Below are 22,489 nucleotides of genomic sequence, written 5' to 3' on the forward strand. Positions count from 1 at the left end.
TCGTAGTCGTCGTCACACACAGTAGTGGCCCCGCCGCTCATAACGCGCAATCGATGCACCGCGGGCAGTGTGGAATGTAATCGCGGTTGACTATTCCAGTTGGCGATTGTGTCACAGTACACGGAGGGCTATATCGCTAAATCCTCTTCTTACTTCCACACACACACACACACACACACGCTCGGGGGCTCATCTAGCCTCTCTAGGTGGCACTCGTGCGCTTGTCGACTGCTGTGGCCGATAGGAAGATAATCGAATGGCGAAAAGCCACTCGTGAAAAGCCCGATGGCAGGAACCCGCCATTGGGCCACGGCACATAACACCATACGCAAGCTGTCGATAGTGTCCCGGTTGGACATGGTGGTCCTGAGCGGGGGCAACTTATGGTAATGTTTCGCTGGCGAGAAAAGAAAAAAAAACAACACCGGAGAAGTTGAACATAACTCTCGCTGTCTCCATAATGAGGTCATGAGGGTACGACATGCAATTTGGTGCGCATTGGTGCGTTGAAAGTTTCCCACCGTAAAGGGCGCGTGTGGTGTTTAGACTGGTTGCCTAAGAACTCAGTGGAATTTCCTCGAGGATTTTCAGCTTTACTGAAACTTTGTTTTAAATAGTAAGACTTCTTTTGGTGCATTCAGGTACTTGTAGACCTACAAGTACTTTGTAATTTCTAAAATCGGAAGGGTATTTCAATTTTTCTTTTACTGACAACTTCTACAATAAGCACACTCCCTTCTTCAGAAGACGAGATTGAAGTTCTATAAGGATTTATAATAACATTGGAGACTTCATTGGTCCTCAAGGGTCACTGCTATTATTAAACATATCTCAACTCGAGTATTGAATGCGTCAAACTCCCTAATAGCTTCCTGACAACTTCCTGACACTTGAATCAACTATCGAACTATCGAGGATATCCAGTAAGGCTTAATTGCTTTTACCATCCTTACCGAAATGTCGTTGCGACGTCTCCAGCATAGACTTACACCTAGAGCCTTGGGTAAATCATATACTTCCTCACAACGACTCTAGACCAGCCTAGACTTGACCGTCTATTCACACCAGAAAATGCGCCAAATGCGACGTTACTGTGCCACACTTGGATATCAGTTTCACACCGATCTGCCCAAGAGCCGCGGCCGCGAGACCGAGAGACTTAGAAAACCAAGCAGGGAAGGAAGAGACGCGTACACATAATGTGCGCAAGCGTACCAGGAGGGCGACACACTCGCTGCTGACGCTAATATCTCGGTGCAAGTATCACTGGTGCACGTATTTTGCATTTGCGGACTTCCTTGTCTCCTTCGGCTCCTGGCTGGCCGCTCCTTACCGACGTATCCATCCGTTCTCTATCGCTGCCAACTTCCACACCGGCTGGCCACAATCTGCGCTGGCAGCACATTATGATACATTGGAACTCTGCCTCCTTGCCTGAGGGAGCAGCGAAGGGCCACAGCGAAGGGTACTTAGCATACAATATGCTTTAAAATGCCACCTCACCATCCGCTTCCAGTTTCCCGCGTGCACCGGGCTTATCATCTTCATAGCACCAAGGCTCGTTGCTGCTGTTGCTGCCGTCGATGCTGGCTGGCTGGCTGGCTGGTTGGCAACACAATTCATCGTCGTAACGTCGCCGCACAATCTCTGGGTAAGCGCTTAAGCAAAAAACAGCCACAGCCACACCGGGAGAAGAACAATAATTTTTGGACATCCCGGACGCGACGCGACATTATCACACTTTCGCATGCGTGTGTGTGTGTGTGCGCTTAAGGCTGCAGCATGCTGGAGCACCACACGGTACGGCAACGATCCGCGGGCTACGATCGCGACGCACGTAGACGCACGGTGCCATCGCTGGTTGACCTTTCACAGGAGCTTTCCTGGCGACCCAAAAGGCCTGGCCCGTTACCGGAACAGATGTTTGCCATCGCAATCGCTACTGCTGCTGCTGCTGCTTCAGCACGGTACACGGTACAGGGTTGTGCGATGCTTCCGATGTCGTCGTTCCTTCTGTAATGCAAAACCAGCAACATGACACCATTCCATGCCATGGCATCGCTAAGGCCACAACGGTGTAAACGGGCCTCTTAAAAGCCTTCAACAACAAACCTCAGTTGAAACGGGAGTCGAAGAGAAATCGTCGAAAGGTAACACATTATTAAGCTAAACAGAGCTTAAATCGTCCCCAAGAAAGGGGAAAAAAAACATCTCACAATCTGTCGAAGTCGATCATCAAGCCTTGAGGTCCGCGGAAAGGCCACCGCATCGCATCATGATCGTGTGCAGTACTGTATGTGTGTGTGTGTGTGCAAAACCCGTGTGCCAAATGCTTTGGCTTTTGATCCTTGAAATCGACATCGCTCGCTGATGACGACGAAGCGCTTGAGTGACAATTGGAGTGGGATTGGCATCAGCAACCAACCAACCAACCATCGGCGATCGTCGATCGCACGATAGCGATCGGTTGATGGGAACCGTTCTCCTGGCGCGGTTGGTGGCGAATCTCGGAAGCCATCTCCCCTAAAGCCTCTTCCATTCCGTTTGCCGGTGAGCGATCCGTTGCGCGATGGAAATGGAAATCGCAACAAAAGTAGCTGCGCTAAGCAGCACTGTTTGTTAGGAAGCGCATCATCGGTGGTTGGTGGCGGTGGTGATGGTGGTGGTGATCGTCTCACCATCCTTGCACGCTCCCTTATGCTCCCTGTTCGTTCGCTCAATCAGCATAGAGATGTCACCGTTTCGCGTGACAGCTGCTGAGAATTTGAATAATGTGTTTTACGTTCTCATGCAAATGAGGCTCGAGTTTGGGGAGAAGGGAGCTTCAGGCGCGCATTTTCAGTAATGCCGACAACATCCATCGAGTGTGGTCTATCGGTTGGTCGGTCGGTGCTGATGTTGCGCTTATGCGGAATGCCGATTGGATCCTATGTTTAGGGGGAGGGAGGAATGTGGTATAAATTGTTTTTCGCAATTTATTTCTGTTGCCGCTCCTAGGCGCCGTGTCAAACATCTGTTCCTTTGTATGGAAGCCGGTTAATGAAGGGCAATCGATCGAAGCTCATCGGTAAACTGTGACAATGCGAAATTTAAATGGATGGAGGCTTAAAAGTTCCATGTAACCGTTGGGCTCAAATCGAGCTTAATTATCGCCTGTCGAGCAATTAATCGCACATGTAAAAGGAGAGATCATAACAAGCCGATTAAATTAGCAAAATAAGAGACAATACGATTTCATCTAAATAAACGACCGTATTGAACCTATTTCGGTTCAATAAATGTCAATTCAAAGCTTAATCAAAATGTTCTAGCAGGTGGTCCGCTTGAAGCATATCATTTAAATACTAACATTTAAACGTAAATTGGGAACAGTCATCTACTTGTTAACTGCGGGAATATATCATGTAACTCGAAAAAATATGTTGGAAATAATGTTCCGAATCAAAATACTATGGAAATATCTTCCAGAATATGGTAAAAAAAGCCTTTGGCTTAAGTCCTTTACAGTCATATAAAGTTCTTAAACTTATCTTAAAAATACCTTCTAAAACGTTAATGTAAATCCATTGAAAAATTTTGCAGTTAAAAAGATAAACTGTAATATTGTTTTATCATCATCAGATCAACCATTAAATGTTGAGAAGATCATGTAACCCCTCATTTTCATTGTCCGATGACTTTATGCTGTATGCAGACGCAGAGCATAATAAAGTCCAATTGCTCCAACATTGAGTGTGACCCAATGACACAGAAAGCTCTGGCTCACCTTCTAGTGTGATACCAGACCCGCCCCCATACCCGACCTCATTACCATGCGCAAGTCTCGAGGTCCGGATTGTGGTTTGACGCGGAAAATTGCCTCCTCCTTCTCGCGCGGTCTGGCTGCCCAATTTGGCGTGAAAATAAATTGAAACACCAATTGATGGCGAACCGCAATAATGAACCTGCTGCTGCTGAGGGACCCCTGGTATGTGGTTTTCCTTGCTCATCATACTTCTCCTCATCCCTATGTTCCGCTTTAGGTCTCGCGTGACCGCATCTGAGCGAGGATAAATTGAAACAGAACCCGACAAGGGTCGGGACGGCTGAGCGGTGCCTGGACCGGTGGTTTTCACACTCCGATCCTTCCAGCCCAGGTAATTGAGCTGGTGAATATTACTCTAGGATTGCCGCGCGAAAGGGCACATCAGCTAATCAGCTTATCAACTCGCTAATCATCGTCACCTAGCGATGTACCTTCATCAGCACACACACACACACACACACATGCACTCGCGCAGCCGGACAGCCGTGGCATGCTGCTCACAGTTGATGGACTTCAACGAGGTGCAACTGACAGGCTGTTGCTCGAACTTTTAGCAAAATGCAAATTGGCCATCACACCACGGGAGACTCGGTGCACGCCAGTGACGTGGAGTCGTCGAGGTTTCCTGTACGCGAGAGGCGTTGATGCGTTGAACCCGCTGATGGCGTGACCCCAAAAACCACCCGGACCCAACACCAAACTCCCGGTTTTGGGGGCAGCGGCAGCGAAAGGAGCACGGGGTAGAGAACAATATTAAAAGCCAATCCATTATCGTCGAGCAGATCGGATGTGGAGGCAAGCGAGCGAGCGAACGAGCATGTTTTCGGTGAGGATCGGATCAACTCCGGGCGTCGCAAAGGAACGGAAGAAGAGCTGATCCTTGGCGGTGGTGTGGTGGTGGAGGATGGTTTGATTTGTTTTCCATTTCACACCTCGTTATCACACACTCCTCGACCTCACCCGTTGCATAGCATGGAGGAGGTGTCACGTCTCTGACCCCCCCCCCCCTCCTTTTGACACCCAAAAGCCATCAAACGTAACCTCAAAAGCTGCATCGTCACATCAAGGAGTGTGTGTGTGTGTGTCGTGTGCCCTTCTCGGTGCTGCGCGCTGACTGATGGTCGCTTGGCGCGTCCCGCAAACCAATTCATGGATGCCTTTTCGTCCTGCCATGCCATGCCATGCCAGCCGGCCAGGCATCAGCCTGTCTTCTGTCCCTCTGTCTCGCTCAATGATCTCGTGGCAGAACCACCGAGCATACCAGCACCACTGTTCCTGGGCGCGCCAACTGACACTTCACAGTAATCTCGCTGGACATAATCATATTTCTCCCTCCCACTACACCCTTTACCCTCCCTCTTCTTTCATTCTTTCCCTCTTCCTGCTGCTTGCAGCTATTTATGGAAGCGGACTTGTTTTTTTGTTATGTTCTCATTTGGGGGAGGCAAAAAAAAAAGCGGAAAAAGTAATATTAAAACCAAAGCAGATCCTGCACCAGCAGCAGCATCCTCCCGCTTTCGCTAGCTCCAGTATCTGCTCCCCGGCAGGAGGAAAAAAGAGGGCGAAAGAAATAATAAACATCAAAACAATCATATTTCACCAGCAGCAGCAGCCGCAGCAGCGTGCGCACAGGACAGGCGTACGGCATCGCACCCGCACACACCCGAGCACAATTGGCCGGTCAGAGGAAGATCAACGATTCTCCTTCGCTTCGCTTCAGTCGTCCTGCATCCGAGATTCGTGGCGCGAGAGCGCGCGCGCGCCAAGACATTGCACGGGAAATTGTTTCCCAGGAAGCGCATCGGGATTGTTCCCGGGACGCAAGGTGGCCCCTTTCGGTGTGCTGTTGCCTCAGCCCGAAGATGACGCTGTCCAATCTGATCTATCCCTCGGTTGGTGGAGGGGAAGGGTCGGCTGTTCGGTCCGGCGAGGCCGCGAGGGGATTGTAATACGATCGGATGCGCTTTTTAACAAATTGCCGTGGTGCGAAATTTAAGATGATATCTTTCTCGCCTGTTAGCCGCCGCCGCAGCCACCTCCGAGGGCACGGACGGTCGCGCGGTCGGTCGCGCGGTCGGTCGAGCGGTTGGCAGTTTGCAGTTATGGCATGTCTCAGGTCGGCCCTCAGCTCCGGGAGTTCGCTCATTCTCGCCCCTCACCATTTAGTCTGCCCTTTTAGCCCACTGCGGGGGAGGGAGGTGCGCAGCGGGGTTTATGCCATTATCACACGGCCATCCGAGACCAGCGGGAGACCCCATTGGGCCTGTCTCTGAGTGTGTGTGTGTGCGCGCGTTCTGGGTGAGCATTTGGAAGAAGTGTTTCAATCCGGGCGGCAGTCGCGAAACACCTCGCGAAAGAACGACGAGATGAGCAAGATGTACTGCTGCTTGCTGGCCACCATCTTAACCCTTTGGGGCGAGGGGCAGAAAGATGTTTAAACGATGTTTGAAGCACGTCAAGACACAGGCTGGTCGGCACAATTAACGTTATATTTACAGTGTCGAGAAGAGCGAGAGAGAGAAGGAAAAAAAGGAGAATCGGATGCTCTGACCATCAACCCCTGGTCATCTCATGCGCTGCTGCTGTTGCTGTTCGGTACGCTTGTTAGTCCTGTTCAAATCCTCTGTTTACATTAATTTTTGACGCTTTTTTTGGGGCGCAGGAAGCGCATTCGCCGGACGCCGTCGCTTGCGCAAGTCTTTCTCGGTGGGAAACGAAACGATTTAAATGGAGGATCTTAACCTCTACCATACGCAGTAGCACGATTGCTTGGTCTAAATGAGTCATTAGCCGCATTGTGACACGCAGTAACGGACTCGAAATCATGACAAATTACTTCTGTGACGTATCCCCACGGCAACCGCTTTGCTTTGCTTTGCGTTGGTTTTTGCCGCCTCAATCGATCGAAGTAAACTTTGATATTTCCAGCAATCAACAGCAACACCGCCAGCGAATCCTTTAAACAGCATCCCACCGAAGCGTTAATCCGAAACCTTCTCCTTCCACTGAAAAGCCCGGTAGCGACCATCATAATGACGCCCCCGGAGTCCGGTGAGTCGTGTTAATGTAACCTCGAAATATAAATCCTGCTTGCCGCCTTCGCCCGGTATGCCCGGGTTACCGGTGCGCACCGGTAACCGGACCGGACCGAATTGTCGAAAATGAATCATCGAACCGAGTCCGAGGGGAGGATCGAATCGAACTTACCATCGAGTGACCAAGATATTCGGCGGCATTATCCGAAATGTACAGCAGCTTCCCGTTCTGCGTCAGCATCATGAGAAACCCGGACAGTGCCTGAAAGAAAGGGAAAGAAAAAGAGAGAAAAAAGTATGCGTGAGAGAGAGAGTGATTGAAGCTACTATCAAGCCACATCAAACAGAGTGAACGCGGCGTCCTCGGCGGGGATGTTGATTCACCTTCACAGGATTCCAATACTAGTTCTGTCGCCATCGCCGTTACCGCCATCAACCCTACCACCACCACTACCGCGGCAACCTGGAGACTGTGACAACGGATCAATAATTTAAATCTCTGCCGCCAGCGCTTGAAGGTCCACCACACCGGCTGGTGGCGACGGCGGCGGCTTCGTTGACGAAAAAAAACACGCCTGACATCTCGTCACTTTGGAGCCACCTCCTCCTTCTCCTCTTCCTCCACGCCGCACCGCACCGCACCGATGACCGCTTCATTGGCCACTTACGTAAACCTGACAAATCATCAAATTTTCCAATCAAATCAATCTCCAAGTGACATTCCCCCCCGAGAAAAGGAGAAGCAGGGAGGGAGGGGTAGGGGGGAAGCGAATGTATCCAGAATATACGGTGCCTGCGACGATGTGAGTGCCGCGCGCTGTGAGGTTTCACACGGGCTCGGACCTCGTCGCAGGCCTCGGATCCACCCTTCACCACCCTTCCGCTACACCGTTCCTGCTACGAGAAATCATCATTCCCTCATAATCCGCACATTCTACCGTCACGGTGGCGCATACGATTGCTTTCGTTTACTCTTTAATGCTCCCTGGGCTCCGGGATCGGCGGCCGGCCGGTCGGTCAGCTTCTGAGGTCCCCCCCCGAGGTCCAGAAAGGGAAGGTTTGGTGGCGTGGGCCTTGGGAACTTTCGGCTCCGTTTTCCCCGCTCCACCACAGATTCCCAGCCCCGGATTCCTGTGATTCCATTTTGTTTCTTGTTGTTGTTGTTGTTGTAGTCTCCTTCGAATTCTGTTGTTTGGCGGCGGTGACAACGAAAGGTCCCAGTTCCGCCGGTCTGTGAGAATCGCGCACGAGGAGTACTGATCAACGTAGGCGATGGCGAAATGTGCTCGCAGATTGTGACGTTTGCGACCGTTCGAAACGGTTATAACCGTTTGCGGACTCGATGACGAAAAGGATTAGACAGAGTCTGGGATCGGGAGACGCGATGGAGGAGGTAGGAGACGAGAATGAATGAAATCAATTTCACTTCGCAATCCCGCAATCGGTTTCGTCACTCCCGCGATCCTTCCAAAAAAAAAAATGGTGTCACCGCGATCTTGGCAGCTCGGGAGTTACTCAATGAATCTGCAGTTCGCAGTCCGATTGCTGTTTCGTTTCGGAGCAAATGTAAGTCACGATCAAATGGCACTTCAAAGTTGAAGTTCCAAGTTCTTTGTTTTGGTAGTGTATGTGAACCAGGAATGAAATACGAATGCACGTCTCGTCTGGACGGACGGATGGAATTAGGTCACACACTACATTGTCTTGTGTTCCGGTTGAATGGCTTCACTTGAGTGCAGTATTCCCCAGTATCGCTTCCTCGCCGCTCCCCGGGAGGTAGACATCACGGACAAACCTTCGCCGCGAGGCCAGATATAATTTTCCCAGGGTAATTCCCTTTACCCGATTGCTCATGATGGGCTTTTGCGAAATTGCAATCCACCATCAAACTCCATTAATTCTTCCTCCACGGCATACCTTCCCTGCGAATGCAAACACACACACAATCGATCAAAGATCACATCACCAGCTCACCCCCGCACCCGGGAACGGCACCGTCTTGGGGCTTCTCGAGTAGCAATTCAGCAACTCCACATACCCAACCTTCCCGAACCGTCCGTTCGCCGGTCGATGCTGCGCGAAACGAGCGCGAGTCGGAGTCGCGCACCAGAGCAGCACCGAGGTTGCAGTTGCAGTTGTAGAACCAAATAAATCTATTGACTATTGCACCTCTGGCACTGCGGGGACCACTGGCTGGCTGGCTGGCACATAAACCACTTCTCGCAAGGGGTATGCGCCTTACGGGCATTGCATTGCTGAAGATCAGAACCAGTGAGCGACATCTAGCCAGTGGAAGGAGCGTAACCGGTCGTTGGAGGCAAAAGGTAAACAATAATCGATTATCCGGACCCGGGTCCGGACCTGACTGCCGGAGAGATGATTGGATGTGATTTGGAGACGCGGTACCATACCGCGATGTTGTGGCCACAACAATACTGTGACTCCTCACCACCACCACCACCACCAGCGGTAGAGACAGTAGACCAATTGTAACTTGAAAGATGCGCTCGTTGCTGCTACGTCGGACTACCTACGGGTACAACCGCAAGAGGGAGGAAGATAACAGAATGTGACTATTGTTATGGGAATGGCCTCAGTAGTTCGCGTTGCTATCGGCTCACGGATCGATTACCGATCGACGACGATCATCATCATCATCATCATCATCATTGGGATCGACGGGCATTGGAATTGTTCAATTATTTATTGCGAGCTTAATTGTCGACAATTTGTCATCCTCGTCGGTCCCTAAAGTTCCGGCATCGAATCGAACCGCCAGTTGGATTCATTTACACGCCAGCGAAGGAGGTTATAAACGGTTACGTTGTGATGGCGATCGATAAAATGATGATAAATGATTGATAATGGTAGATTCTCCCCCCGGGGCTTTAATACCAGGAGTTTCCAGTGATTGCAAAGTCATTCCAATGTCAGAGTTCGTTATCCAAGTTGCCTGAGATCCACGAACTTTTTTATCTTTTTCAATGCTTCTGTTGATGTAGTGAACACTCCGCAAGTATGTGAAACTCTCAAAAGTCTTCGAAGACTTCGAGCCTAATAAGTTCAACTAGGCAAAACGTCATCTTAACCCCTTTGCCTTCGCTCTACCAACACCTCCCCCGGTCGATCCTGGTGATCTGCCAAATCAGAATTCGCTACACCTCGCTGTCCTCGCTGGTCCTATACCTTCGCCGGAGCACCGGAGAGCAGTGCGGGAAGAAATGTGTTCGCATTAATGCACTAATCGCACCACTTACGCCAAATGCGACGCCATGTCAACACTTAACAAAGCATGAAAATGGATTTCACCGTCTCGGCATCGCCCCGTCGTTCCACGACCACCAAATCGGGAAGCATTTCTTTTGTGCCCTCGCAGTCTCTGCAGCACACCGAGCTCCGTGCTCCGTGGCCTCTCCGGTGCAGCAGACAGACAGTAACAATTCGAATCCAACACCGACAGAGCGAGCAGCCATGGTAAAGGGGTAGCCAAAGCGAGTCTTTCTTTGCTGCTGGCTGCTTGGTTTGCGCTCGTTTCGGCTGCTGCTGCTGCTGCTGCTGCTGCCGTAGAGAATTCGTTCCATCGCCGTCGTTGAAAACCGTGGAAACTGGGTCATTTGTGCTCCGGAGGGGATTGTTTTGCAAAATATGAGTAAACATATGCCTTACTCCTTCCTTGCGCTACAGGAATGGGGATTGGATTTCACCAAAGAAGTAGCTAACTAGTGCCAGGATGATGCTCCGAGAACTAAACTTTTGGCAAACTTTTTTGTGTCTTTGGTTTCTAGTAAACTCAATCCTAACATTAACTTCTACCCAAGTAAAACACATTCTGTTTACCTTACTGTCCCAAGAGAAAACACTCTTTACGAGTTTAAACGAGGCTTTCCTAAACTCAACGTCAAACAATCGAAGGCCATGTCTGGCTGGCTGGCATCAATACTCGGAACCATAAATGGTAATCATGCGGATGGATGGATGGACCATCTGACCACAGCGCTCGAGCCCAAGAATCCCCTTTTGCTCCATTGTGGCTTCGTGTGAGGCTCTCACAGGCGACCACTACCAAAAGTGGCAGCCTCGGCAACAGCCTCGGCATCAGCAACCTTGGTTGGCTGGACTGGCGCCCATCTTATGCATCTCTATAACACGCTCAGCTGCTCCAGGATGAATTCAATCTTTTCTAATATTGCTTACCCCTCCCATTTCTCCACTTTGTGTGCGTGTGTGTGTTTGTGTCTCTTCCACATTGGGCAAAAATGATAAATTCATTGTTAATGTAATAAATATAGGCAAACTCGACCGTTCGACCTCTCTCCATCTTCGCGCGCAAGCACCATACCCCCAAAAAAGGAGTCTCGCGGTCTCTCGTGGCCCTGAGACGCAGCACACAGAGGCGTTCATGTGATCGAGACGCCACTCGCGTCCCGACGTCTCGTTCGAACCTCAAATCAATCCCGATGTCCAGGGAAGACAAGAGGGCAGAGGGTCCAAAGCTGCGAGCTTCGATTTACCATTTTACGTTGTTTACGTTGTCGGACGACGACGACGACGACGACGACGCTCGATGGTTCCGTCTTTGACAGTGACGTTAAGCTCAGACGAAAGCAATCATCAAAGAAGGAGACGATGGTGGTGGTGGTCTGTGACTAAGTGGGAGTCACTTGGCCGGATGAGGATGAGAAGCAAATAATTCCCTCCTAATCGTCATCCGGAACGGAGACGAAATGGCGAAACTGGCGCGTATCCAATCGCCAAGTGTTGCCAAGGAACTGAGCACTCCAGCACCACCGGAGCAGGTCGCGTGATCGGATCGATTAAAGGCTGGCCAATTCAACCCCGGACCTGGAGAATCATTGCCGGAAACTCGGCGTGCTTTCCGTTCCGCTTTCGACGGTGTTTTGCTTTGTCGTTCGATTTCGGACTTATTCTTACCGGCATCAAGTGCAGTGCGCCGAGCAGAGGGACTCATTCTGAGAGGTTTACCAAAAAATAATCGATTTTACAATTTTTCCAACCTTTAGCGGAAGAAAATGTTGAATTGAACTCCACTCCTACAGTATTCCAGCAGACCAGAATCGGTCTCTGCCGAGCGGAAGAGCTGCGGAAATGCGACAAACGAGCCTCTTCTGCATCGCATTCACCGCGATTTGGTATTCCCGTGATTTTCCCGCGCTCCATAGTCCATTCGAGCTGTCCATCTTTGGCACACAATTGCGACGACGACGACGAATCATTAAAGTCATTACACGCAGTTGCAACAACGTTGCAATACGCAAAACTACGTAGATGGGTATTGGTTTCGGTCGGTCGGTCGGTTGGTTGGTTTCGAAGCTTTGAACCAGAAGCAGAAGAAGAGGATGAAAGCAAAACAAACGGAACGGAACACGCACGCACGCTGGAAGTGGAGCATCATTTTCGGTTCGATTGCAATCCTCTGGTCTGCGTGGTCTGCGCTTCGGATCCGAAGCCGATTAACTGCTCCGGCCGCCGATAACGCAACGAGGGGAAAAGCTTTCAGACGGTTTGGGTTTTGGGTTTTTTGGGGGCCGATAAGTCTCACTGTCTCGGATGTCGAGTCGATTCCGTCGTCTTGGCGTCTTGGCAGCACGGAAATGATATCCCTTCCCGGGGGGGAGAAAAGAGAAGACGCCACAGGAGGAGGAAGAGGTCAAAGTGAAAACAAACAAAATTAAGCTTTAAAGTGCCAGGATGCGATGCTCTCGGCCTTTCAGCATATGCTGGCGTGTGCGCGAAGCGTCCAGCAAAAGCTCCAAAGCGGTCCAGACCTCCAAGTTGAGTCCAAGATTTTGTGAAAGTGAACCCAAAGGAGGATGAGCGACGGAGCGGGTTTGGCTGCCGAGTCTTTTTATTTACCTTCACGCACCGCGGTGTCACTCCCCCTTCCGTGCCATTTTCGCTCCGCACTCTCGGCTTAGACGACGAGCGATCCAACGAGCGAGCGCAAAAGTGCGTCCATAAATGAGCTCGCCATAAATCACCGTTCCCGGCGGTGTGGTCTGTGTGATCGCGGGTCGCGGGGTGTTTTGGGTTAAATGGAATTGGAGCCCCTCCCCCCTCCGCGCCTCCCTCTGCGCCGCGCCTGTTTGGTAGCGGTGTTGCTGTCTGTTGGTTCCAGCGGTCTGGCTACGAAAGGGGCTCCGGGGAAATGGAAGGGAAATGGAATGAGAAATCAATCATTTTGCACTTTGATGACGAAAGCACGCGCGTAAGGGAGAGGATGGGCGGATGACGGTTCGAAAATGGGTGATCTAATTGTTAGACAACATCCAACCGACGTCAATCCTTCGCCCCCTGGGGCATTAATAAGTCTCGCTTGGAGTATTGGATCGTTTGCGTCTAAAGATCCGTCGAGGAATAGTTTTTGAGACTCTTGTCTGCATTGTTGTCTGTCGTGTTGACAAGATGAAGTTATCTTATTGCAACTAGTGTGCACTGCAACTGATTTAAAACTGCAAATAATGTGCTTTTGATAGAAAAGCAATAAATTCTGCCAAAATCATTACAAATTCTCACACAAACCAACAACATCCGCTTCCGATAGTGATGCAAATGACAAAAAATGAAGTTCTTCAGCTTCGCTGTTACTTTTTGATTAGCAGGCTAACTATAGCTGATCTAGTAGACTGACAAAAGGCAAACACTCCGCCCGGCGCCCTATATACAACCTACTTCTTCTGACTTAAAAGGAGCATCTTTTATTAATGTCATTACAAAGAAAGTAAGCCGATTGATTTGTTACAGCAAATACTTTCGTTATCTTTCTCCACATTTTATCAACCGATTCCAACCGATTTGCTTGTTGAGACGAATCATCGCAACAGTTTGTAAAGAGTTCGCCAGAAAGTTAAAAAGAAATTACCCTGCATTAAACAGGAAATAAAGTCTTTTAAAAATTAATAGATTTCAAAATTTACTATTGAAAACCTTCATCAATTTACAAGACATTCGTACAGCTCCTCTAGTGTTTGCACAGTTCCATCACCTTGCCGCGAATCCCATCATTCCCACAAACAGCACGCTCCTGCCAGCGACGCATTCATCAAATGTAAATAAAGATCCAAACACATCGCGCGCGCGCGTTCGCGGTCTGGTTGCAACACTACCGCCGCTGTTGCTGCTGCTGCAGACATCGGAGTCTATGTTCACCAGTCAGCGGGCACATCCACAGTTTCGAGCCTTCACACGCTCGCCCGCTGAACGATGAATGACAAATCAATGAACATCGCAGCGGGATGGATCGCGGGCGCAGCGAGCGGCCAACTAGCTAGTCAGCCCAGCCCAGGAGACCTACCAGCGCCAGCCAATGCTTCCCACCGCTACATGACGTCAGGACGGGAGAAACACCCACCAGCGCCTAGTCCAGCCTAGTCTAACGAGCTTCACAACGCTCCACCCGGAACGCTTTTGCTCCAGATTTCCCAGTACCCCGTACGTACCCACGTCGCTCCGTCATCGCACTGGGAGTCGCGCAGCGGTTCTCAGCCCCGAAAACTACCCCGGCCAATCAGCAGCATGTCACGTTTTGGATTCTTCGGTCGTCGACGGTGCTGTCAGGAGGGAGTCCGCAGACTCTGCGCCCAAACACAAACACTCACATATGGGAAACTACTTTTCCCATCGACACAGAGAGGGAGAGAGAGGGAAAACATATCATCAGCAGCAGTGGCGGTGGTGGTGGGAGTTGTGTGGAATGGCGGATGAACATCTTCCGTCCGTCCGGCCCATCATCGTGGCGCACTAAAATCGATCAATTATAATTATAATTCATCGAGAGTTCTACTTTGCGCCTTTTGCGCCGGCTGGAAAGCGAAATCCACTAGCCAACGTGCACACACACACGCACGCACACGCTCACGCACGTCCCTTGGTCGACGCAACAAACAGTTAATTGCCGACGACTAGAGCGGGACGTCGGAGTCGCACTCGCCGACTCGCCGGGGCAATGGAGAAGGCCTTTGAAATGGATTTCGATTCCGCAAGCTGTCGGCAACCAGAGGCCCACAAGGGAGTCGCAGCAGCAGCAGCAACAGAGGGATGAATGGACACTACTCGAGTGAATGGACGCAAAAACGGCGCGCTATTGAGATCGATTTGGATCGGATCCGTTGCACGACGCCCTCTTCCGCGATGAAAGTGTTCCCACAGAAAGTGTGGCGTGCGTGAATCGCTAATTAATCGAAGGCGCACACCGGGATCCCACTGCAATTAGCGTGGTGTAGCACGCCCCACGTCCCTTGCATGCCCCTTGCATGCCTCTGCATAATCGCAGATGCAGCTGCGGAGTGACTTTGTATGATTGCGTTGGAGTTGGATACTCACCTTCGAAAATCCTATATTTGGTGTCGGTGCCGAGTGAAGGCCTATGTCGATGCTGCGCTTAAACACTGCGGAAGAAAACGAAGAAGAAGAAACGAAGAAGGTGGAAACGTTAGTGTGACGTTTACGCATGATCGAGAATCTAGAAGTAACTGCGAAGCTTCTTCGTAAGTTGCACCTCAAGATTCCAAGACTCCTGTCATCAAAATAGCGAGAAAAACACTCGTCAAATGTACTTTCACCGAAGAAACTACAGGACACTCGCTTCACTCTCTGTCTCTTTCTCTCTCTCTCTCCCTTTCTGTGACGAATCGAAGCAAAAAAAAGGGAGAAGGTGTAAAGGGCAACCAGACAAACGATATGTTGAGCGGCGAGCGCGTTATCCAACTGTGCGATCAATAATCATGGCATGAAAGTGTGTGGCTGGCGGGCATCGGGCCGGTGTGGTGTGGTTTGTTTACTTAGCCGTTCGAATCAAGATACCGTGGACCATCTGAAGTGCAAGCGGGCTTTATGATGCACCGTACGGGGGTGTGCACCGTAGCGAATTGATCTGCTGCGCGGTGGGTGGCATGATGGTTGCGCGAACTGTCCAGTACACCCCAGGCCATGTGCAGCATGTTGAGGTTAAGTTTGAGTGTGTGTTGTGGCAAAGGTTCGATAAATTAACAGAATATTAAAGGAAAATATCTAGCGTAGATCGTCACTTTCATAGTTAAGAAAGTTTCTTTTGCCGATTTGCGTAACTTTATTTTAGACGCACGATAGCAGCTTTGTTTTGTAGCTTTCAAACACTTGTTAACTAAGCGACAGAACAGTTCTTTACAGAATTATCGCAAAGTCTATCTACTTCGATCGTAAAGAAAGTTTCTATCGTCTAAACCTTGCGTTTTGACAGTTCTTAACATAGAGTTGCCATCGAGGCCGTGCAGCTTAACACCATTTGCAACATTTTACCCAAGTGAGCGAAAGCACGATCGTCAGGTTGCGATCTCCAACTGCGCCGATCTGCAAACTCATCCCACATGCTTCGCATCCGACGACTGCATCACAAAGTACCTGGCAAAACACTTGACGCGCCCCTCAGGAGGCTTCGCAACTCATAATTCGGCAGGTGCTGATCGATATCGACATCTCGGCTGGGCTGTGAAACACCCCCCGGGAGACCCCGACCCAGAGACTGCGCCAGTCTGCGACGCCGCGAGTTCCTGCCGCGAGTAAAAGCCATCAAGATCCCCGGCATACCGGTGCAACCCACGCAAACGCGTTACGCGAGCTGAACTGAGTCGAACGTCGTCTGTCTGTGGGTGAGGTGGTTATGGCCACTGCCACATGCTGGTAGCACACGGCTGACATGGCGGCTGGCTTGGCGTGCTGGCTGGTTGGCTGGCGTGGTAATTGTTAGCTGTCAGCTTCATTGATTGGCCTTTTAGCGAAGTGAGCGAGATGCCTGGGTCCTTCTGTATGCGAACAAACATCAAACCTCCATGCTCCAGGAGCGGTACCAGGTACCGCTTTTCGGAGTTGGATTGGAAGTTGGCGAGCCTCTTTAATTGATGAGCGACCACACCATTGCCAACGTTAATGGTTGCGCCCTTTTGCTCGCCCCATCGCCTGCCTCGATTGCTTGTAATCGTGTGACAGTTGACGTTTTGTGGTAATGTCGCGTTTGACAGTTCTATTGGCTACCACAGCAGGCCGTGGCGTCGTGTAAAGGTGTGGCTTCCAGAAGAAGCAGAAGGAAGCGAAGAACACGATCGGTACGGATTCACGATGAGATGACGATGACGTTGGACGTAGCACCAATAGGTGGGATATACGCAACAGCAACAGCAGCAGCGACAGCAGCTAAACTGTCATAATCGAGCAGCGAAGAAGTGGGTGGCTTGTGTACATCGATGACAAGCTGCTGGTCGCACTGGAGTGGAGTGCTGAAAGGTGATCGCCAAAACAATATGGCGTCGCAAGTGTGTGTTGTCGGTTGATTGTAAGGATCATGACGGATCCTGAAGGCGATCATGAGGTTTTTCCCGGCAAAGATCAATGTTTTGATAGAATTTTACGATGCAGCATTAATTTCGCTCTCTCTCTCTCTTTCAATCGAGCAAGTGCTGTTGATGCTCACTAAGCACCTCACACGGACACTATGCTCAGGATCGTGGTACTTAATCGACGAACGCTTCCCAACAGATCTAGAGTGGAAATCCAGCCGCAAGCTGCGTGATTCAATATCGGGCTCAAGATAAATGATCTGAGCGAAATCTCACGAAACTAAGGGCGGTCTGGTGATCTTGCTGGCTACGAGTCTCTCTCTCTCTCTCTCTGTCCCTCTAGGAGTGGAGATGCGGGGTGATAAATGAAGCATATCAGCATCGCCCGCGGAAGTCCGACCGTTCCTCCGTCCTGCCCGGGGTCAGTACCGATTAATTCAACGCTCTGACGACGCTGGTGGGTGGCTGGCTGGCTGGCCATGACCATGCGGTGGAAAAGCGCTGGTTGCTAATTGCCTGGTCCCGAACCTCGCCATCCCCCCTTCCCGGGGGCCATTCCCTCACAAAACAACAAATGAGCCAACCACAAGGGAACCCGCGATCTGGAGTGACGACTGTCCGTGGCCGCGCGCCTGTGTGTGTGTGTGTGTATGAGGACGTGCGCCCGCGCACTCCAGTGATCATCAACTCGGCACATCATCTGTTTAATAAATATAGTTAAGCATTTGACTAATTGATTCCTGCCCCAGTTTCCTCTCTCTCTTTCTCTTCATATCTCTCTTCCCTCTTTCCTAGAGCTAGCTTGAGGCACAACAATGCGCGATACTCCAATCGGTCATTTGCGGCGCCTTCGCGAGGTTTGCGTTTAGTAATGTTCCTCCAGCAACTCGCCGAAGCCCGAAGTGAGTTTCCGTGATGATGAGTGGTGAGAGGGCGCGTCCATTTGGTCGTTTGGCCTCTCGCGAAGGTGAAAATCACCCCCCAAAAACCACCCCTCAAAAGATGCGAGAGATCGGACCGGAGCAATTAATGAACCGGCATCTTCTTTCTTTCTTCCTTCCTCCCTCCAGCCGACTGGGCGGTACCCGCGAGCACCAAAACTGTTTGCTCACACAAAAGGGCACCTCCTTCTTCTTCTTTTTTCTGTATCCTCCCTGATAATGAGTATGAGTTTGAGGAGGTGATCATTTAAAGGGAAGTAAAATCCGAACCACAGCATTTTGTGGCGCTTGGCGGGCGTAACCCGTCAAAAAAGATCAACGGATCAACCGAGAGCCGTGAGTGTGAGATGATGATGAGTTGTGCCCGTTTTCTGTTTTTCTCCTTCTTCTCGACTTTCCCGACCCCGGGACCAGCTGCGAGTCTCGGCAGTGCGGACAGTTTCTCTGCTTGACAGAATTATGTGTCAACCGGCATTACCTTTAACATGTGCGGGGCGTAATGCGCGTTCGCGCGCGTCACATATTAGCATTGCTCAAACGCGTCGAATGCAACGCCCTCGGACCTCGGACCTCGGTCCCGGTCCCCTGGGATCCGGACAGCCATTAAGTGCTTACACCATTATTATTATCCCCGAGCCAATAGCCCTATCGAATGCAGGACAGCATCTCAACGATAGCCCTAGATAGAGGCTCCCGGTCCCGGTGCTAGAAAATCAATTCCGCAAACCGCGCACCGCCACCTCGAAGCCCTTTCCATTCCCTCTTCGCTTCGCTGAAGGTAAGTTCGTCGCTTGTGCTGCAGCGCAAGTCTTTCGTATGAACACCGAACACGCGGCCTTTTGTCGTTCGCGCGCCGTGCGACGTGCGATGATAGTAATTCAGCGCGAGTGCGCCCCGGGAACCCTAGGGTTGAATTAAATGGCCGGCTAGCTAGCTGGCTGGCTGGCTGGCTGTCGGTGGCGATCGCTAAAAATGGGAATATAAATAAATGTTGAACAAATATTGAATAGAAACTACCGCACCTCGCACCAGGCAGCGCGGTCCAGGCCACCGGGAGGCACTGTAAATGAGCAATTTGAAGCGGTAAAACCGGTGTTTAGCTCACACTCACTCGGATCGTTGTACGGCGGAAGAGAGAAAAAAAAGATTAGAAGTAGGTGTTGCTGCTGCTGCTGCTGCTACTCCCGTCCTGGTGATCAAGTCCTGGGGTGTGACTTCTGGCACCCTCGTACACGAGAGTGCGCAAACACCACCCCTTTAGCCGGGGGCTAAGTTATGGTCGATTGGGTGTGAAAGAGGCACAACCCGAACCCGAGATCGAAGCTACATTCGATGCTAGGGTGACCGACTAGGGAGGGCATCCGCATTCAGCAGCAGGACCTTCGTTACGGGAGCACACGAGATGGTGGTGGTGGCTGGGGGCTTGTTAGAGTGATCAAACGCTGCAACACAAACAACGCACAACATTTACAAGCAAGTTGTTTTTTTTTTTTTTGGCGAGCCCACGGAACGAACGAGGAAGGACCGCCATTTATAGCGTGAGAAAATAATCCATCGCGATCGCGCGATCGCTGCCGAGGTCGGCCAATCGCTCGCGACGGGCGATTCCTGAGTCACCGCGTGGTGGGTTCTTCTCATTCACATCGGATTGAGTGAGTGAATGAATTTTTAATTGAATTTATTTGCCATTCCGTGCGCACGTAAGGCGCACTCCATTTGTCAGCACCAGTACCATTGTGTGTGCGTCTGTGGGGTGCCTTTTAAGGGTAGGCAGACTTTATTGAGATGATCATGCCATTCCACGCTCTAATTTGATAAAACCAACATCATATGTGAGCCAATCAATTGTAATGTTGGATGGAAAATGGATTCCAGTATGTTTTGCAAGACCATTTAAGCGATGTCTAAGCATGAAACGGAATTCGTAAAGGTGTTAAAACGATTTGCTAGCGATGGCAAAGCAATGCTCACCACAAAATTGAAACCATCACTTCGCAATACAAACACCACAGACTCGATCATCAACTGGATAGTAAAGTGGGTAACGATCGATTCGTAATCACCTGAACGCCCGGAATGCTGCTGCGTTGCATTTAATCACGAATGACAGTGCGCACCGCGCGTGTGTGTGTGTGCGTGTGCTAGCAGCAAACCATGATCATGCATGTCATGGCAGCTGGCAGCGTAATGAAGCTCATGTCTGCTCATTTGTGTTGACATTCTCCATCACCGGGCAGGCTGGCTAGCTAGCTGGTTGGCTGACTGGCCGCTTGACAGACGCAGTTTTAAAGATCGTTTAATTTTAATTAAATGATCCACGTCCTCTTGTCGAGGTGGCGATGAAGCGCGAGGTGAATGGAGTGTCCAGATGGATGGCTGGCTGGCTGTGGATTAGAACAAAATCAATTCCCATTTCGCCGTCAGCGAGCATTAAGCGCGAGCGGTGTGGTCGATGGTCCGGGTCTGGTATGCTGCCGGCACCGTCCGATAGGATGACGATAGCCTCGGGCGATTTCTGCTCGCCAGCTCGCGGTGCATAATGCTGCAGAGGCCGGAGGGGGGGTCTTATGACAGAATCGTGAATCGTGCGCTCGTTTTCTAGTAGCGGAGACACTGGCGACGATAACTGGCCTTGTTCGTGTGGTGCCCTATTGGTACATGTAGCTGGGTGTGGTCCTAACCGCCGGTTCGTCACTTAACATACCCACCACGTTGGGCACACGGATCCCGTCCCGTTGCCCCTGTTACTAACAACAGTCTAATGTCACTGCGATCAAGGATCTTGGGCGCTTTGCTGAGCTTGGATGGCCGTAGCCACAATTAATGTGCACGAAGCCAACTTCCCTGCTTGTTGCTGCGGATTGTTTCAGTGCCGCGATCGAGTGCCCTTCGGGACTCGCAGTCGGAGTCTGCGACTCATAGAGAGCGTGGGCTCATAATTCAGGCATTTACACGCCGGACAGCAACCTGTCAATATGAAACACGGCTTACAATGTTTGGAAGCTCCTAGAGCGAGCGAACGACCGCTCAGTTCCAACGATTGATGATTGATGATCTCACAGGTGCGCAGGTCTGATGATCGTCGACCTCGGGAAGGAATTGGTTCGATTTTCATTCTGCTGCTGCTGCGGCGGCGGCGGCGTCCTCGTTTTAAAGCCTCTTGAGCCGCACCGTTCGATCTCGGACTTTTCGGTAATGTTAATCAATTATTTTCAAAGTTTCTCGATCGATTCCAAGCGAGAACAAATTAAAGTTTGATCAGTAAAAAACGTTCCAGAAAAAACGTTGCAGATCTCCCTAGATCTCAGTCTTTCGAGATGCCATTCAGGGGGAATCGGATTCCAGTGTCGTCGGAGCACTAATGGTTCTCACAGATTGACAAACGACCGATCGATCGATCTTGTTTCGAATGCATTCCGCTTCGCCCTCGAGGGGAGTTTATTTAACGCTTTATTAGTGAACAACGCGAGGACGAACCGGGGAGTAGGCTTTTCAAAGCCCGAAGCGATAGAATGGATTCAATTATGAGGACAACAAAACTCACGGCAGGTTGAACCGCAGTCGCTATCGATCGCTGTCCAGGGGAATTGAAAGCGAAACTCTTCCTCTGCATGCTCTGCATCGATCGGAAGGGAACAATCGCGATCGTATCGGGCATAGAGCATAGAGCAGTGAGCCTGCCGATGCTACTGCCAGACGACGCGGGATCTGAACATGATGGACGACGAAACGACAAATTCGTCGCACTTGCCGCGGGGTCCTTTCAGGTCATCGAAAGAATAGGCATTCAGACCCCTTAGAGGATGATTCTCTCTCTCCCTCGTACACACACTGTCTATCACTCAGTTTCTTCCCGTTACGACGCTACTCTCTCACACACACGAAGCAGTTTGCTTTAATAATTTCGTTCCGCTGGTTAATCGTTCTAGTTAGCGTTATCCCGGCGGGGGGTGGGGAACGGGAGTCCCGAAAGTGACCAACCGAAATGCGGGTCACATCGTAGCCAACGACCAGGAGGGAGGGCAGGCGGCTAATGCGGCGAAACGAAAACATCCTCCGACTCTATTCGAGTGTTCGAGGTCGGCACGTCACCGATCGATCGCTATGCTCCGGACGATCGCAACAGGTTCGCCTTGACTTCGGTCTCGGGCGAAGCGATCGAAATCGATCCCTACTTCAAACAACGCAACGCAAGGGGCATCCCGCGTTCTGTCTTCTTCCGATGCCTGGCAGTTGCCTCGAGGAAGGTATCTATTGATTATTTTCGATGACGATTCAACTTCAAGCGTTTGCGTGCGTTGTGGATGCTTTTCTGTCTCGAAAACGCTTCCCGGACCCCGGGTTTGCTGGAGGTTTATTGATTACTCATCACTCTAGATA

At 50.7% G+C, this 22,489-nt stretch overlaps 1 protein-coding gene across 1 annotated transcript in view; it reads right to left on the reverse strand.

Moving 5' to 3' along the window:
• The window catches only part of LOC125951250 (uncharacterized), a 110,539-nt gene that overhangs the window by 42,334 nt on the left and 45,716 nt on the right, over positions 1–22,489 (reverse strand). Inside the window, exons 4-5 of the mRNA XM_049679948.1 lie at positions 15,181–15,245; positions 7,013–7,102 (exon numbers count right to left, since the gene is read on the reverse strand). Coding sequence (XP_049535905.1) covers positions 7,013–7,102; positions 15,181–15,245 — 155 coding nt within the window. The remainder of the gene's footprint in view (positions 1–7,012; positions 7,103–15,180; positions 15,246–22,489) is intronic.

This window comes from Anopheles darlingi, chromosome 2 (assembly GCF_943734745.1).
Source record: "Anopheles darlingi chromosome 2, idAnoDarlMG_H_01, whole genome shotgun sequence".
NCBI lineage: Eukaryota > Metazoa > Arthropoda > Insecta > Diptera > Culicidae > Anopheles > Anopheles darlingi.